Source organism: Melozone crissalis, unplaced genomic scaffold, assembly GCF_028551555.1.
Source record: "Melozone crissalis strain CALT ecotype California unplaced genomic scaffold, PUWL_Pcris_2 ptg000012l_1, whole genome shotgun sequence".
NCBI classification, from domain to species: domain Eukaryota; kingdom Metazoa; phylum Chordata; class Aves; order Passeriformes; family Passerellidae; genus Melozone; species Melozone crissalis.
The window spans coordinates 2,093,938-2,112,830 of record NW_026535790.1 but is presented as its reverse complement, the minus strand read 5'-3'; the positions used below and the strand labels follow the sequence as shown (position 1 = coordinate 2,112,830).

The window sequence follows — 18,893 nt, the reverse complement described above, 5'->3', positions numbered from 1 at the left end:
TGTACCAGGTTGAACATCTGCCCTGCTAAATAAAATTACTTTTGCCACCCTCCTGCCCCAGACATGGAAGTTTCCCGTCTTGAATCCATAAAAATACCAGACCTTCCTTCTCCAGATGCAGAGCACCGCCCTGCTGGGAAATTCCTGCCACCACCTGGCAGGAGCTCCAGGACTGAAGGGAAGACCACAGGTAAGCACCAGCTGCCTCTTGAAAAAAAACCACCAAATTATTTTAGACTCTTAAATAGTTTGAAGAAAGCTCTGTGCCCTCTGTCAGAGGCATTGACATGGGATTAGTAAACATCCTAACATTTGGTTAGACATCCTCATGCCAGGCAGCTGGGGAGGAAAGGCCAGCTGGGTCCCCTGGTGCTGGGGGAAGGTGTGAGAATTGTCACATTTCCTCTCCACAGTCCTGAGAGCCCCCTGCTGAGGAATGGTGTGCAAAGTCAGCTGGAAAAGTAATTAATGTCAGCTCTTTAGCAGCCTTTTTCAGGTGTAGATCCCAGAAATTATGATTTTCATGATGTTTTGGAGAGGTGAAATCAGAGCAGAAGGTGCATTTCCTATGTCTCTGTCATTTACATCCCAGTGCTGCCCAGGTCACCATGGGATTCACAGATCCTGAAATTCCTTTCTGGTAACCCCAGCACTAAGGAAAAAAAACTGCTGCTGGGAGGATGAGCTAAAAGTTATGAGACAAGGCAAGGACCTCAGGGCTGGTTCCACCTGTTATTTGTGCTCTTGTTATTGCAACAAACATGTGGAAAAAGAGGGCTCATTAGGAAAAAAAAAACCTAAAACAACTCTTTGGCTAAATACCTTCCAGATACATAACTATGGAAAACAGATAGAAATGGATTTTGGACATTAATAAAAAAAAAAAAAAACGGTAATTCTGTTTTGACAAACAGATTTTAGTTTTTTCTTATCTACCTTGCATGTTACAGTAGCTAAACTTGCCAGCCACTGGAAAATGAAGTCTTCTATCAGTCTGATGCAGGATTCCCCTCACTGTGCCCTAGATCTTGATAACTTCTCAATTCTCATGTGCCTGAAGTGCCTTGATTGTGCTCATCTCCAGCTCACTGCAGGTTTTACATTAGACTGAAGGCAACATTTCTCTATTGGCTTTTGTCCTAAGTTCTGATTCCCCAGGCTCCTTTCATCCTGCTCTGCTCTCCTGGAGAGCCACTGGCGCAACCACTCCTGGCTGCCTGGGGAAGGGCCAGGGAGGTTTTATCAGCAGCACTCGGGATCCACAGCACCCCCTTGTTTCTGAGAGAACATCAAACAAAACTCCAGAAACAGGGCAGCATCTGAGCTGACTGTGGAGTATCAGGAACACAGATAGGTTTAAAACCACTGTTAACCACTCCCTGAAATCCCAGAAAAGGTAACCAAGATCCAACATGATTTAGTGTCACTGTCATATTTTCTGATAAATCCCTTTGCCAGGATTTCTTCTCCTGGGAAGCTGAGAAGGCTCAGAGAAAAATGAAAACAATAATTATCTGTTTGCTTCTCCTGTGTTTGCTGCTTTGGAATGTGATTTGGCCATTGTTTACCAGCTGGTCATTGTTTGATTGGTTTAATGTGAATTGTTTTTACTTAATGACCAATCACCATCAGCTGTGTTGGACTCTGAGGAGTCAGTCATGAGTTTTTCATTGTCATTCTTGTCCGTATCCTTTCTCTTTCTTTAGTATAGCATTCTTTTATCTACTATATATATCATAAAATAATAAATCAGCCTTCTGAGAACATGGAGTCAGATTCCTCATCTCTCACCTCATCCTGGGGACCCCTGCAAACTCAGCAATTTAGGACCTGCAGCCCTGCTCAGCCTGTGCTCCTGGGGTTACCAGAGAAGGGGGGAATGTGACCCCTCCCAGGGTGTCCCAGGACATCTGAAATCAATCCATCCATGTCCCAGGGTAACACCCTCAAATATCAATATCAGTGTGCAATATTGGCTGCTTTGTGTAGAGATGATAGCACAATTCTCAGATTGTCTCAGAACTCACCAAACTCACTGAAATCTGCTTCTGTCCTGCAGTGGGTGAGAGCTGGAGGTGCCGAGCAGAATCCCTGTTCTCCTTCCTGCAAGCAGGTGAGAGAAGAGCAAATGGAAAAATGTCTTTTGACAAGGACTTGGTGGAGCTAAATAATCTGAATGTACCAGCCCAAAATAAGCAAAAAAAGGGTTATACCAACATTTTCCTTAGGCTGGAATCCAGCCTGATGCACTCTGAGCATGCCAGATGTGGTATCTGCTTGTCTTGAGTTCCCACTTGAAGTCATACCTATCTGAACTATTATCTATAAATAGCATATAAACTAAACTCTATTTTCAGTTAGGCTATGAAATCAAAACCTATGTAATAATTTTTTGGGGGAGGCAAAAGGAAAGGATTGTGAAGAATGGATCTAAAAATATTACAAAGAAGAGAAACGTAATAAAGACCAGGAAAGGCTCTGAGCAGCCAGAACTGGAAATCAGGCAGGTTTGAACGTTGCCAAACAGGTCCCTCTGCTCATTCATGATCAGCAAAGATTGTTCCATTGGTAATTAGTGGTATTTTCTCTAGTTCTTGTTAATTGCTGAGGAGAGAAAGCCAGCTCTGGGTGACAAGGTGTCTGACCAAACCAAGCGTGCAATCCTCCTGAAGTGTCTAAAATCCCTAAATATGCAGCAGGTAGTGACTCACACAACAGAAGAATGAGAATATCTGCTCAAAAACGTAGCAGATGGTGAGGAAAACATCTGGAGGCCACTGAGTGCTTACATAACACACAGGGGTGAGGTTGCTGAGGTGGAGCCCAGCAGCTCCCTGCACTTCCAGGCTGTTGCTATGGAACCTTTCTGCTCAGGAATGATGTGAGGAAACAGCACATCTGTAACAGGAGGGCTCCCTGCAGTACAAGGGTTAAGTTTCCATATCAAGTGGGGAGGAAATAATCTTGGATTTTATTTTTGATCCTGTGTTTCTGTGCCATGTCCTGCTTGTCACCTGGAAATAACAGCATTAAATTCGAGGTAGCCTTGTTGATGCTTTGCTGCATTGACATCTGTGTAATTAGTACTGGGGTGTACAGAAACAGAAAATGACATGTTTTGTACCCAAACAGATCAGCTTGGATCAGTCTCAGCAGCCTGGAGGATGTTCCCCTGTGCTCCTGCTGATTGATGTGGTTCAGCACCAGCAGTTCCTGGGCCTCACAGACTGGTTCTGACACTGCACTTGCCAATAAATCTCCAGAAAGATGTTATAAGGATAAAATATTAACTATACTCTTGGTAGCAAGTACTTTAGCAAGACTAAAAATTTGAAAATGCTGTCATTTAAAAACGGAATTTATGTATTTTCTGCCTTTAAATCCATTTTCATCAGACAGCAAAGCTTCCTTGGTCTGGTTTGTTTTCTGCTCCTTATAGTGCTGCACCTTCCTGGCAGCTCTGCTGGGAGAGCTGTGTCAGAAGCAAAAGGTTTTTTACTGGAATGTCAATTTTTGGTAAAGACAATTCAATTAATTATTGGTTTATGACATTAATTGGGACCTGTCAGGGTTGTCAGTGCTTCTCTGAAACAGAGCTCTAAGATACACAGAACACCAGAGTAAGAATGTAAGAGCTGCTCAAGGATCACATCACATAATCACCACGGTTCACATGAAAAATGCAAAAGGGAATATTTTATCTCTCTTAAAACATTAATCTGTAATATAAAGGTTTGAATCTTATCCGACAGAGCTGCCACAAGAATTTTTAGGACCTGGAACAGATTTCCTTGACGGAGAAACCTCCAAGCTTGGACTGTTTCAGATACATTTTTAATCTGAGAACCCAACAAAGCAAACCCAAATCAATACATGATCCTCTATGCCCAGGCTTTTTATGGACTCATTTTTTGATATTTTTGTGAACTTCCTGCCGGGTTTCCCCATGCCGAGGGCAGCAAACAAACCCCTCTGTGTTTGTTGCAGGGGCACAGCTTCTGTGCACGGTGCTGCTGATCAAACCCGGGGTGTGGAGCCAGGGGCTGCCCAGGATCCTGTGGGATCTGCACCTGGAGAAATTCTGCGTGGTCGGGATGAAGCACCTGGAGCTGGGAGTGGCTGCTGCTGCCTCTCTGCTGCCCTGGGAGCTGCAGCAGGTCAGTGAAGGGAATGGCACCTCTGCGTGGGGAGGAAAGGGATGAGCTGGGGATAAGCCATTCCTGAAAAGCCCAGCAGTTCCCACCCGGGATTTCAGAGCTCTATGGAATGTTCTAAATGAGAAGCTTGACTAGGCCAATATTCAAGCAGCAATCAATTTATTAATTTATATGGTAAAGTATGAGCAATACAACGCTGGAAGTTTTCCCTCCAACTGCACACCCATAGTTGAGGCTTACATGTGTTTATAGGGGTACTCATCAGTTTTCTCAGAAGTTTCTATTCCAAATTTTTACTCATCAGCACTTTCTAGTCCCAATTTTTACATCACAATTCTATACACTATTGTGATTTAGTTTTTTGTCAGGATGTATCCCAAAAGGAGTATCCCCAGATGGTGGTGGTCCAGTTTCTAAAAGAAGGAAGAAGCATCCCATCTGGTGGGGTCCAGCTCTCCAGATGTGGGTCCACCTTTTGATTGCAAGGACTATAAATCTATAAATCTCATAACAGTGATGTCCAGCTTCCCTTGGTCTAAACTATTAATCCTTGAGTTGATGTTCATCTTCCTTTCTCAAGCTGCTTTTCACTGTTTTGTTAAGGTGTGAGATAAGCATGTTTCCTTTTTATATATTCTAAAGTTATAGTTTCAAAGATCCTTACTACAAGCCATATTCTAAAATTATACTTCAAAAGGTTATTACTGCAAAACTCTTTAAGGCTTAACTACAAGCAGAAAGTTCCTGTCAAAAAGCAACATCTTTAACACTTTAATTCAAATGTTCCTAAATAAATTTAAGACTTATAAAGGTTAATTGTGAACAAAAGATAGGTTCAAAGGCCTTCTTCCATGCTTTACTTTCTTTAGTAATTATTAGAATTCATCTTTATAACTGTCCCATGGTCGTTTTCCACACATATTACAATCACAAATACACACATTGCCTGTATGTACCTGACACCAAACACAGCTTTGTATTTCACATGAAACAATCAGATCAGCACCTCACCAGCACAGAGAGAGCGGAGGGCTTTTATCACAGCCATAAAGACAGCCCTGGTTTCTCCCAAACGAAACTTTGGGGAGGATGTGGGCAGTACAGAGCTCTCAGGAGTCTGTTCAGCCCTGCCAAACAGGTGTCCTGAATGAGGGATGCAGGACTCCAGGCAGCTCTCCAAAATGCAGTTTATTCCATCCAAGAGGTTACAGCAGTCCAGAGTCATGGGTGACAGAGCTGTGCCCACAGCTGTCAGCTCCAGCTGCAGGCAGGCCTGGAGACCCTTTGGTATTGGTTACAGTGCATTATAGACTTTTCTTTTGGGTACAATGCATTATTTACTTCTCTTTGTTGAGTTCTTAATACAGTAGAACCAATCTATACCTTAACTTTTATCTGTAGCCTATCATAACTCCTATAATTACCATATTCATGTTACTGTTCTGCAATCACTAACAGTTAGTACATTACAGTTTAAGCTAGAAGTTGTTTTTCAGTTTTCTTGCAGTGAAAAATTCTGAGACCTTTTTTCTACTTGCAACATTTGCTGACTTGTTTACCTGTGCTATCTTTCTGCTTGGTAGAAACATCTTGTTTGGGGTGGGTTTATCCTGTGCTCTAAGCCATGAAAACTCCTTCTAACTAACACACCCTTTGCCTCCTTGGTTATCCAGTAATTATTTTCTTCTATATCAAAACTTGCTTCCATCTCTATTCCTTCTTCAGATTTTACATTCAAAAATCTTTCTGCTAAGCACACACATATCAGTGAGACTTGAGACTTTCTTGTCCAACTTTCATCCTTCCCAACACTCTGTTCCTTGCCCCAGGTCATTCTAGGTAGGGCACATCCAGGGAACACGTGTGCCTGGCTTTATTCCATGTGGTTAAAGCTGGGACAGCCTCCTGCCTGCCAGGGACTGCACATCTCTGGGGTGCTGTTACCTGAGATTGCATTGCAGGCACAGCTGAACCCTGGGAGCCAGACTGTAAAAATCCCCTGCAAGGAGAGGAAATTGTCCTTGCTCATGTCTAACAGGCAATAAAGAGGGTTTTTAAATCTTAGGGCATTGTGGGGTTGATTAGCTAGAAATAGATGTTTGTTTCTGCTCTTTCATGGCATTAAAAACCTTTTCTTTCCTCAACATGACGTACCCTGAGTGTAAGGATACTGTGACAGCCAAGGAACTGAACTCTGGGCATTTGAGAGGAGTTGGATTATTATTTTTTTACTTCTCTTAGGGAAAAACAATCTGTGTTATTTGATTGCTTTCCTGAAGACCTTTAACTGCTTGGCTTTATAAAAAACAAACATTTATAATTGATATTGCACTTGGGTTAAGTTTGGAAAGTTTATAAAATTGTCTCATAGAAATTCTTGGTAGATGCTTCCAGAAGAAAACAGGCACATGCCAAGGCAGTGCTCTGGAACAATTAATACCTTCTGCATGGTAACAGTGAGCACAGACATCTGAATTTGAAATATTTACACTGAAAAGAGAGATATAATGGCCATTAGGGTTGATGGGCATGTGCTTCACAATGTTACTTAATCACACAGCTAAAGACAAAATGCCTTTTTGATCATCTGAAACAGAAAACATCTTAAAAACCTCAAATATCCTCAGGAAGCAATGCAGATGCCTGAGGGGTAAATGTGAGGAGAGGTTGTTTCCTGAAAATTTCCTTGTTTTTGGATTTCTCCAACACACCAGAGCAGCTGTTGAGCATTGATTCAGTTGCCTTGAAAAGCTGGTGACTAATGAGGATAAAAATTACAGACTGTTCATGAGGAAAAAAGCAGGGTTTGAGAGTGAGGAAGCAGAGAGAGAACAGTCTGCCTCTGCTGAAGGGGAGCAGACAGTGGGAAATGCTTTCTGCTGTCCAGGGGCCCCTGCTCCTTTTCAGAGCAGCAGGAATGGCTCACCCTGGGGAGGGCTGGGAAAGGCTCAGCTCCCAGGATAAGTAGGGAGATTTGGAAAAAGCCTCAGCAGGCTCCAGAGACTGGGTTATTTGCAAAATCCAGTGGGTAAGTGGCTCAATGGCAGCCATGGGGGCAGGGCTGTTTGTTCCAGCTAAATTCCATGAGCAGCTTTTGGATGGGAGGAATGTTCATGATGGATCTGCTCCTCAGCCTGTGGCACAAAGGGGTGCAATGGTGGGCCTCAAATGAGGCTCCTGAAATGGGGGCAAACTGCTGACATTTAGCAGGGCACAGAATCCCAGACAGGATAATCCTGGGTTTGGGAGTGAGCTCTGGAGATCACCCAGTCCCACCAGGGCAGGATCCCTGTATCCACAGGGGTATATCCAGTGGTTTGGGATGTCTCCAGAGGGGGAGACTCCAAGCCCTCCTTGGGTGACTGTTCCACAGCTCTGCCATCCTCCATGGAAGGAAATTCTGTCAGGCTCTCTCGCTGCTCAGAGTGACCCCGAGAAGAGTTAGAAAGTCTCTTTTCCCAGCCTGGCACTTGAAGAAGGAGTCAGAGCTCTTCATTTCTTGGTCTCAAAGTTGTTTATTGTATATTATCTATAAAATTCTTTCTCCTGTCCAGCTGAGGTCCATCCAGCAGGACAGTTCCAGGCACTCTGCCTGCCCCTGGGGCAGTGTTATGTCTTTATACTAAAACTACATATACAATATTTACAATTACTTCCCAATACCTGTCACCTATGTTAGACAGTGAGCTTCTACTCTAAACCAATCTGTAAGTGCCAACATCACAGCAGGAGATGGAGGCCAAGAAGAAGGAGAAGGAGAAGGAGAAGGAGAAGGAGAAAGGCTGGACATGCCCAGTTCCCCCCATCTTGCCCCCCTGAACCCCCATACCAAAACCCCAAAATCTACTTTTTCACCCCGTGATAACTTCACTATTATTCTTCCTAAACTGTTGTGGCTTGCTGGTCTTCATACAAGGTTGGTAATTTGCTCCACGGGTCATAATCGAAACCACAGGGGCATTTTGGGCTCGGTGCCAGGGTCTCTGAGCCCCCTGGCAGGGTCCTGCCTGTCCTGGACAGCCAGAGGGATGTTCTGGGTCCTGACAAAGTTCTTCCTCAGGTGGAGGTGGAATTTCTTCTGTTTTAATTTCTGGCTATTACTGCTCATCCTGTCCCTGGGCACTGCTGGAGAGAGCCTGGCACTATCCCCTGACACCCCTGGAGATATTTCTATGGACTGATGAGATGATGAAATATCCTGCTGAAGAAGATGGAGCCAGTGTGTCTGTCCCTGCTAGAAGTTCTGTCCAGGGCTTGTTCTCACTTCACCTGGAATATGCTCCAAAATCCATCTCTAGAGAGCCCCAAGTGCTGGTTTGTTGTGTTTTGAGAGCAAATCTGGGTTTATTCACTGCAAGCAAGACAACCTCACATCTCCTTTTCCTTTCTAATGTATTATTTACATACACTTGACAAATAACTTTGGCAGCACCAGCTCAGCTCTGTGATTGCTTTTCCAGCTGAAATAGTCCCCCTGAGCTCAGAGAGGCATGTGGCCTTTGGAGCATGAGAAAAAACACCTGCTCTGCTCTTTGCTGAGGTTATCAAGTCACAGGAGCCACAACAAGATGTTTTATCTGCACTTTAGTAATGATTATAGAAAATAAAGGTCATGTAAATAGAGCTGACATTGTCTCCTCAGCTTCCAGCCTGACCTGGTGGTGCTCAGGCAGCAAGGAGAGCCTGTCCAGGGGGTTCTGCTGGATCTGCCTCCCTTCAGGGCCCATCCAGTGATCCCAAGGGGTTCTGCTGGATCTGCCTCCCTTCAGGGCTCGTCCAACCTCTGCAGATTGGAAGTTTAGGCTTTATTTTTCCACTGGGGCCTGATCGTGCAGTGGGGGATTGTTGCTGTTGTATTGAGGACAGGTGAATAAAGCAATATACAGACTCCAAGTCTCAGAAGGCAAATGTCCAGTTTATTGCACACCACATTATTTTTTTTAGACATTTAGGATGTAGCTGGACCTGACTGGTCCTCATCAACACCTCTCACACCATTGGCTAATTACCAACAGCACCTTCTTGTAAACATCTTACAAGAAACAGCACGTTCAAAACACCAGCTGCAAAGATTAAGGATTATTTTAATTCTTTCTCTGAGCTTTCTCAAGCTCCCCCAGCACAAGGCTTGGGAAAATTTATCTGACTTTCTCTCTCTGAGCAGACTTCAGCAACCACAGGGGATTCCCTGCAGCAGCAGGGACTGGGCTCAGGAATTCCAGGTGCCCTCCAGCCCCATCCTGTGCTTCCAGAGCAGGATTCAGGAACTCCACGGTTCCCTCTTGCTTCTCCTCAGCAGGACTCAGAACTCCAGGGTTCCCTCCAGCCCCATCCTGCTCCTCCTGAGCAGGATTCAGGAACTCCAGGGTTCCCTCCATCCCCATCCTGTGCTTCCAGCAGTAAATGCAGCTGGGTAATTCCTCTGCTCTTTCGTCCTCTCAGTCCCCCTGGGCCAGGGCACAGCTGGAGCTTCCTCCTCTCTATGAAACTGCTCCTTGAATTGCAGGCAGCTGCTCAGGGATGTGGAGCAGGATGGGGATGGAGAAAGGGCAGCACCGTGTTTTGAGAGCAATTTGGCAGAGTCTGGAGTGGTGTGAGCAGTGAGAGGAGCTGCCAGAAGCTCCCTGGCACCGTCAGTGACCATTAGAAACAACATCATCTTCAACCACAAGCCTGTGGATTTCCTGGGGAGCAACCAAAAGACAAAAGAGTTTTGTTATTTAGATCTAAAATCACTGGTTAGAAGCTCTGGAACAAAATAGTTTCATTTATTCTGGTCTGTTTGACAGAAACTGAATGTTTTCTTTGCAGCTGTTTCCAACCTGGATGAATATTGATATGTTTTATCAGTCCTTTTGAAAGCTGTCATAAAAAATACCACTGGCTTTTCATTGCCCAAAGAGAAAACCCATAGAAAAGTGGATTAAATCCATTTTTTTTAACTAACAAAAATTTTCAAGCAGGAAGGGATTATTTTGTATTATACAGAACTGAATGAATGTCACCATTTCTCAGTGACAAGCTGAAATTTTTCATCCTCATACAAGCAGAGCTGCTGTCACCAAAAACCCCTGAGTGACAGCTGTGACCCTGTGCCCAGGGGGCAGAGCACTGACAAACACCACACCCAGCCCTAAATACATCACCAATTTAAGCACAGAGGGATTTGCTCATGAAATATTTTGCAAATGGAGGGGGGAATATCAGGCTTGAGCCCGTGGTTGTCAATTCATAACCTACTTCTCAGAGCTGCAATTTAGGAGCAGAGAGTGAGAGAAGATTTGGGTCAAAGGCACTGAATGGTTTCACGTGATAGAAAAGCAGAGAGGCCTTGAAGTGTTTTATCTCCATATTTTTAAATGAAGTGATAGGATTTGCTTTTGCAAATGTTTTATCTAGAGAATTGCTATCCTCTGCTGCTTTTAGAAGATTAAAAAATAGAGGAATTAAAACCTCTGGGAATGACGTGATTCAGCTGAATCAAATGGTGGTTTTTTCCTCTCCTCTTGTTTTTATTTCCTCAAAAACTGGGGGGGGGAAAAAAAATAAACAGCCACGGGTTGATTCTGGCAGAGAGCTGGAAATGCCCTTGTTTTCTAAACTGGAGAGAACATCCAGCCCTGGCTGCTGCTCTGTGGGGTGCAGGGAGGCACAGCTGGGTGTTCCTGCCACCTTGTTTGGATGGAGGAGCAGGAGGAGGCACAGCTGGTGTTCCTGCCCTGTTATTCAGCTGGAAGGGCAGGAAGAGGCAGAACTGGATGTTCCTGCCCTGTTATTCAGATGGAGGAGCAGAAGGAGGCAGAACTGGATGCTCCTGCCCTGTTATTCACCTGGAGGAGCAGAAGGAGGCACAGCTGGATGTTCCTGCCACATTATTCAGCTGGAAGGGCAGGAAGAGGCAGAAGTGGATGCTCCTGCCCTGTTATTCAGCTGGAGGAGCAGGAGGAGGCAGAGCTGCAGCTGCTGTGGGCACCCTGACCTTGTGCCCAGCCCAGCCATCTGCAGCTTCCCAAGGTTTTCCTTGATTAAAGCAAGCAGCAAGGCCAGAGAGCTCTGCCACCCACCTGCCCCAGCTCTGCTGTCTGTCCCAGGGTCCCAGAGCTGTCTGTCTGTCTGTCCCCAGCCCTCAGAGCAGCCTCTCCTCACCTGTGCAGTGGTTGATTCTTGTCATTTCCTCTCATCTTTCCCCAGTGCACAATCCCAGGGTGTTCTGACCCCACAGCTCTGCTCAGGGTGGGCATGGGCTGAACTGGCTGTGCCTGGGAAAGATGCAAAGGTGGAGAATCTGCTGTGGAGCAAAGGGTGTCAGACAAGGCCAGGAGAACAAACTGATTTCCTGCAGCCCCTGCTCTGACCCTCCTGCTTTTATGTTCTCCAGACACTGATCCTAACCAGTGTCTGGAGTTCACTCTTCAGGAGAAGCAGGGGGTGTGTGGGATTCCTGCCATTTGTGAGTTCAGAAAGCAAAGCTCTGGCATTTGTGATCCATCACTTTACATCAGCTGAAGAATTAAAAAGTGGCTCCTCATCCCAGGGTATTTATGACCCTGCTGTTCTCGCTTGTGCCTGTGCTTCCTCCTGATCCAGATGTCCCCCTGAATGAACAGCCCTCCTGTGACCTCCTGGTCAGTAAAACAAATGTACTTAGTGACAATAATGGAGGTCCCAAATACACTGGCAACTCTGACTGACCAAGAAAATCAGAATTAGCACAAGGCACTGCTGGTGGAACAACATTTTTCTGTTCATCTCTGGTCAAGAAAGGTAAATTGAGCCTGGAACAGTCAGAGAAATGACATGAGGATGGCTGGGGAAATGGAGAATCCTCTCAAGAGTTAAACCAGACCTTGGCTCCTTTGACCCAAAGCTGAGAAACAAATCTGATTTCTGATAAACACTTCAGGGTAGGAAAAGTCAGAAGTGTAAAAAGAGTTACTTAAAATAAAGTCCAGATAATGCCACAGGAACAAATGGGCATAAAGTGGGCACAAAATGGGCATTGCTTGATGTCTGAGCTCTAGATTTTAGAATCTTTAGTACAGCAGCAGTGTGACAGTGTTCACAGGAGTCTGAGGATGAGGGAAGAGATGAGGATCTGACTCCATGTTTCAGAAGGCTTGATTATTTATTATTTTATGATATATATTATATTAAAACTATACTAAAAGAATAGAAGAAAGGATTTAACCAGAAGGCTGGCTAAGAATAGAAAAAGAAAGAATGATAACAAAGGCTTGTGGCTTGGACAGAGAGTCTGAGCCAGCTGACTGTGATTGGCCATTAATCAGAAACAACCACATGAGACCAATCACAGATGCACCTGTTGCATTCCACAGCAGCAGATAACCATTGTTTACATTTTGTACCTGAGGCCTCTCAGCTTCTCAGGAGGAAAAATCCTAAGGAAAGGATTTTTTCATAAAAGATGTCTGTGACACCAGCAGTGTATGAAAGAGGAGAGGAGACAAGAAGCAGCAGCAGATTTGCTTACTCACAACTTTCCCTCCCAGCCAAAGGAAAGCTGGGATGTTCCCAGTGCTCACCAGCTCCTCATGATCTGTTCATTTCTGATTTTTCTCAGGACTCAGCTGCTGTAGAAGCTCACTGTGCCTACCTGACCTCGGGCACTGCCCTGGTGCTGTGCCTGCAGAGGCCCAATGCTGTGAAGAAGCTGCTGGATCTCCTGGGACCAGAGGATCCTCAGCTGGCCCAGGCACTGGATCCACTCCTCTGGAGGGCTCAGTATGGCACCAGCACAGTCCAGAATGGATTTTATGGTAGGTTTTTGTAAAAGAAAACTCCAAAGGCTCGGATATACAAAAATGCAATGTGTTATGTTATGTTTGTTCCCTCCTGTCACTGGATCTGTCACTACAGATCCAGCCTTGGCAGGCACTGCAGGACATTATTGCCCAGGAAACTCTCCCTGTGTTCTTGGTGGCTGAGCTGAGTGTGTCTCAAGCAATGAAATATTCTCCCAGAAGATAAATTCCAAAAGGCTTCCTCCCAGAGCAGCCCCAGCTCTGCCTTTATCAGAACACATTTCCTTTGATCTCTCTTTGCTTGGTCATTTTGTACTTTTAGCTTGGTTATTTTGGAATTATTCCCAAGAACCCATCTGTCTTCCCTGCCTTGTGTGTCCCTTCCTGATGTCTCCATTAGCCATTGGCCAGCTCCAAGATTTCCCAAAGACTCCAGGACATCCTGTAACATCTCCCAGTGCTGAGGGCTGGCAGGACAGAGGTGACCCAAACCTGCTGAGGCAAGCAGGGAAACTCAGCTGCTTCCCATCTGGAAAGGCTCTTTGCAGCTGGCACATGGGCAGAGGCACAGGGCAAGGCAGCATCCTTGGAATTCTGCCCCATCCCAGCTCCTCTGCCAGCAGGGAGGCACTGGGATGTGTGGGGGTTGGTGAAGAATGGGAAAATGGGAAATATGCCTGGAGAGAGCAGCCTGTGGAGAGCCCAACATCATTGCCACAAGGAGGGGAGGATGTCATTCCAAAATTCACAGGGAATTAAGGGTTGGTAGCTCCCTGCCTGTGTTTCTCTTCAGGAATATAAAAGGAATACAGAAAAATAAAGCAATAATTTCTGTAAATCAGGTGAGCTGGCAGGCACTGTGTGCCCAGAGTCCCAGAGGAACTTTCCTGACAAGATCCATTGGATTGTTTGGCTTTTCCCATTGTGCCTGGGCTGTGGAGTCACTCCCTATTTCCATCCATGTCAGGTGGGCTGCTGAGAACTGGCAGGGAGGGAAGGAGCCACAGCTTGGGAGAGAGAACCAGGCCCTTGGTGCAGAGCCTCAGGACTTGGGATCTCAGGAGAGATCCCACAGGGTTTGTGGGAGTGACTGAAGAGCAGAATTTACTTATAATACAAAAAACCAAAAAGTGATCAGGGCTCTCCAAATACTTTTCCATTATCAGCCCAATACTTTTCCATTTCCAGCCCCTGCTTCTCTTGCTCTTGAGAAGAATGAATGGATTGTGTATCCAGATTGCTCTGAAACTCCTCAGCCATGGCTAAGAATGGGTAATAAACATCCCAAATTTCATGTGTTTACTACAGCTGGAGCATCCCCAGCATAGCTCAGTGAAAATGAGCAAGGGGAGCTGAGTCTCATCCCATTTCTGTTGGGAGTTACAGGGAGATCCTTGGATGTTCTGACCCCCTTCAGCCCCCCAGGCTGGGATCTGAGGTTGCTCTGAGCTGAGCCCAGGACTGGCCCACAAATCCCTCCCTGCACCCATTGCAGGAACAGGGATGAGCTGGAGCTAACTCTGCTGGACCTGCCCAGCTGCTCTGCCCTGGAGCCATCTCTCCATGAGCAAAGGAGTGTTCCTAACCCCCTGCACCTCCCACAGCTTTTCCTCCAACACAGTTAAGCTGCAAGAACCTTCAGTGAGTAACTGGGGGACTGTGCAAGCCCATCCTCCTTTCCTAGCAGGGAATACCAGGCTTTCCTAGGTTTGCTCCAGCTGAGGAAGAACTTCAGGTAATGCCTGAAGCAGAGCAAATCCCTGCTCTTCCCTCCCAAAGTGACAAAGGAAATGCAATTGAGATGAAGATGGGGTTCCAGGGAGACTGGTGAACCAAGAAATGCAGCTTTAAACCTGTAGGGCTGAGCTGCAGAGGTGAACCTGCTGCCTCCCATCTCCTCTGGGCTTGGGAAGTCATTGGACTGTGCTTTTAGTGCTTTTTCTTGCATCCAAAGAGCTCTTACATGTGCACCCTGCACTGTCTTGTACCTTGAGAAAGTGAGAGTAAAAGGCTCATTTGGGAGCATTTGTGTTCTCTGTAATGGCACCAATGATGGAAGGTTTGGTGTGGAGCTATGGAAAGGATCCAGCCCAGCTCATACACAGGGATTTAACACAACCTCAGGACTGTAAAGTGCTGCCTTAAGGGCTCTGGCTATACAAACCCTGGAATCATGGTGCTCCAGCAGGGCTGAGTGCTCTCAGGTGGGATCCTGTGAATGGGCAGCCTCCAAGGTGGGAATATTTCAGAGGATATTTGTACCCAGGAGCATGGATCTGTGCCAGCACATTGGCAATCTAGATAAACTCCAATAGAAACAGCTTTTCCCTCTCTAATATTTTCCATCCACAAATCTCCAAACATTCTGAGTAATGCTTTATAACACTGTTGCTTTATAGGGAAATATTCAGCTGCTGAGCCTGGAGGGACCTCTCGAGTCACTGAGTTCAGTTAATTCCCTCACAGACAGCCCCATCACGTTTTCCCTTCCATGAGCACCCACCCCAACTGAATGGATGTCACAGAGCCTTGAGAGCTAAAAAATCTTCTTATATTTTCAAACTTAAATATAGCCACATACACTCTGTGCCCATTTGTTCCTGTGCCATTATCTGGACTGTATTTTAAGTAGCTCTTTTACACCTCTGACCTTTCCTACCCTGAAGTGTTTATCAGAAGTCACATTTGTTTCTCAGCTTTGAGTCGTGTTGGGTCAAAGCAGCCAAGGTCTGGTTTAACTCTTGAGAGGATTCTCCATTTCCCCAGCCATCCTCATGTCATTTCTCTGACTGTTCTAGGCTCAATTTGCCTTTCTTGACCAGAGGTGGACAGAAAAATGTTGTTCCACCAGCAGTGCCTTGTGCTAATTCTGATTTTCTTGGTCAGTCAGAGTTGCCAGTGTATTTGGGACCTCCATTATTGTCACTAAGTACATTTGTTTTACTAACCAGCTGCTCTTCCCCTTCAGTAAGGGCAGCCTGGTGTGATCCAGAAGCAAGGGAACAACAGGATTTAGAGCTGGAATTGAAAGGTTTCACAGCCTCCTGAACATGATTCCCTCAGCTCCACTGTTAGGAAATAGAAGGGGTCTTGTTTACAAGAGGAAGCTGCTGGGTGATAGTAGGACAAAATCAAAATACCAAGGAGGCAATGGAACTATTCTAAATATAATGGTTTAAAATGTTTGCTATTACTGTACAGAACAGCTGGCCTTTAGAGCAATTACTGCAGTGAGTTGCACATCATCAATCTCTCCAAAAGATGAGTGTGAGTCTAGAGAATGTTTAATTCATGGCCTGAGAGAATCTTCTCATTGTGTTTCTCTCTCAGGCTCCAGATCCTATGCAATGGCAGTGCAGGATGTGAAGCTGTTTTTCCCAGAAGGGCTGTGCTGTGCCCAGGCTCAGCCAGTGCAGGAGCAGGAGGTAGGAACGAGCCCCTTCCTGAGCTGACCCAGCCGTGCCACCCTGCTATCCCCTGTTGATAATGCAGCTCTGGGTGTGTTTCCTGAGCTGCCAGGCTCCCCTGGCCCTGGGCATGTTCCTCCCCCTGCACTGAGCCCAGCAGCCTCGGTGGGGAGGAGCTGCTGCAGATGTGTTTGTTCAGCAAGCTCTGCTGTGAATCTGGGAGGGCTCAGATCAGCACTGCTTTGGAGCAGGGACAGCAGCCTCACCCTGGCTGCTGAGCACTCTGCACCCAGGAGCTGGTTTTATCAGCTCTGGATCATTCAGGGATGGGATGGGATGTGGAATTGATTGGGATGTGCTCAGCCAAGGGAGGGAAAGGTTTGAGTTTTGCTGTGGCTCAGAGGTGATCCAGCTGAGATGCCCTCCCAGGAGATGAGCTCTGGAAATGGCCACATCTGTAACAGACCTCATTTATGTGGGTGTGCAGCTCAGTGCAGGGCACCCTGCCTGTGCCAGTTCATTCAGGGACACAGGGAGCTGCTGCACCCCAGGTGGCACTGGGGAAAGCTGTCAGACCCTCCCAGGCTCTGTTTGAGCTCCTGGCCTTGAAAACCTGGGAGTGGAGACTTTAAAATGATGGCTGGACATGGGACCTTGAAAAGGATGATGAGATGCTGCACTGAATTAAGCCTCAATTAAAAGAAGAATGCTTGCAAAATGTTCTTGTCTCTCCAGACAAGCAGGTGTTTTCTAGGCTGGCAATTACAGAAGTACACCACAACAACAAAAGCTTCACAGCTTGCCTGAATCAATACTTGAGGAGTGTTATCCCTCCTCATTAGGTAATGTGTTCACATGACTGGCTTCTCCCTCCCTCCTGCAGATCCATAACCTGAAACACGACCCCATCCTCAGCCTGGGAATCAGGAAACAGCACAAGATCCTCACCCATGAGCCAGGAAAACACCCCAGTGTCCTGGGCTCTGAGCAGCCAGGCAGTCCTGGTAAGGAAATGTAACTCCTCTCATAGATTGGGGCTGCTATTGATTAATTGGACAGCGAGACAAACCATCTGGTGGCAGCAAGATTGGGTATTGATGTGCTTTCAGAAGGGAGAGACAGCTCTGAGCTGCAGAGAACAGCTCCAGGGGAGTCCAGCCTTTAACTGTTCACCTGCCAGCCCTTCAGGGCTTTACAGACAGAGCTGTCCACCTTAGCAGCAGCAGCAGCAGAACAAGCACTGACAGCACAGCTGCAGTCAGAGCAGCCCTTGTTCCTCTCTGAGCCCTCCCAGGTGTCTCAGCACAGCCCTGGTGGTTTGTGTCCATCCAGAGCCTGCCCTGGAGAGGCTGCAGGGCTGGGCAGGGTGAGCTGTGCTGTGTTGTGAGTAGATAAATATCAGCTGGTGCAGGGAGTGCTGCTGGCAGCGTGGCCAGAGGCCTCTCCTGAGCTGAGCTGAGCTCTCATTCAGCTCCCAGTGCTGCTGAGCAGCTGCCAGCTCCAGATGACTCCCAGCCATGGCCAGGCTGGCTTTGATTGGGAGCTGGAGCCTCAGCCAGGCTGACACTTTCTGAGTGCAGCAGCTCCTCAAGGCTTCTCCTGCTGATTTGGCTTGATGGACATGTGTAAACACAGCTGTGCTGCAGGGCAGGAGATGGCTCTGCACGAGGGGATGCTCCCACCTTGGGATGCTGTGGATTGATCCCAAGCCTTTATAAACAAGCAGGGACCAGGTGAAAGCAACCCTGTGGTGGTCCCTGGGGAATAGAATTGTTTAGAGCAATTATTCCCATTCCTGTGGCTTCAGGACTGATGTGGGCAGCTCAGAAAATGTTGCTGTACTACACCTGATCACTGCAGTCCTTAATCCCAGCTGTGGCACCTCAGGATTGCTGTGGGTGGGAGAGGAGCAGGGTAAAAATGACAGAATCACAGCCCAGCCCTGCCTGACACAGGATTTTGGGGGGCATTGGTCACTTACCAGCAGGTGCAGAAGTGCAAGGAGGGGTGGTAAATCAAGTCCTCTGCTCCTGGGGTGAACACCAAGTGACTTTTGTGCAAGGAGTCTCTAAAGGAAGATTTGTCCCAAGGTTTTTGAGGAGGGTGTTTTCCCCATCATCTTAGTGCAGGTTTGCTGTGACCAAATCACTTGATTTGTAGAAGAGATTAGATAAAACAAAATAAAATAATGAACCATCTTGTTGTGGAGAGAGCACAGGTATTCTGCAGGCTTTGCACAGCTCAGTGTCAGGAGCTAATCTCAAAATGCATGCCCCTAATTTCCTGCTACACGAGGATATCTCAGCTTTGAAGATGCCTAAGCAGAGTAAAAAGGAAAGCTGTGTACAGCTCTGATGTGTTTGTGTCTCAGGAAATGTATTTCAAAGAGTTACTGCCCTGGAAAAGCAAGTCCACGTGATCTCTGAACTGTCAGGCACGATCTCATGAGTGCCTCCAGCAAAGCAGACACATCACTCACGTTCTGGGCTCTTCTTGGACACTAGAGGAAGCTCTTGCACACAAGGAAAGCTCCTTCCAGCAAATAATTATCACGAAGCTGCTGCCTA

At 46.4% G+C, this 18,893-nt stretch overlaps 1 protein-coding gene across 1 annotated transcript in view; it reads left to right on the top strand.

The window, feature by feature from the left end:
• The window catches only part of DNAAF8 (dynein axonemal assembly factor 8), a 101,611-nt gene that overhangs the window by 69,287 nt on the left and 13,431 nt on the right, over positions 1-18,893 (top strand). The window contains exons 23-28 of the mRNA XM_054271159.1: positions 116-190; positions 2,060-2,113; positions 3,988-4,157; positions 12,739-12,934; positions 16,250-16,344; positions 17,210-17,330. Coding sequence (XP_054127134.1) covers positions 116-190; positions 2,060-2,113; positions 3,988-4,157; positions 12,739-12,934; positions 16,250-16,344; positions 17,210-17,330 — 711 coding nt within the window. The remainder of the gene's footprint in view (positions 1-115; positions 191-2,059; positions 2,114-3,987; positions 4,158-12,738; positions 12,935-16,249; positions 16,345-17,209; positions 17,331-18,893) is intronic.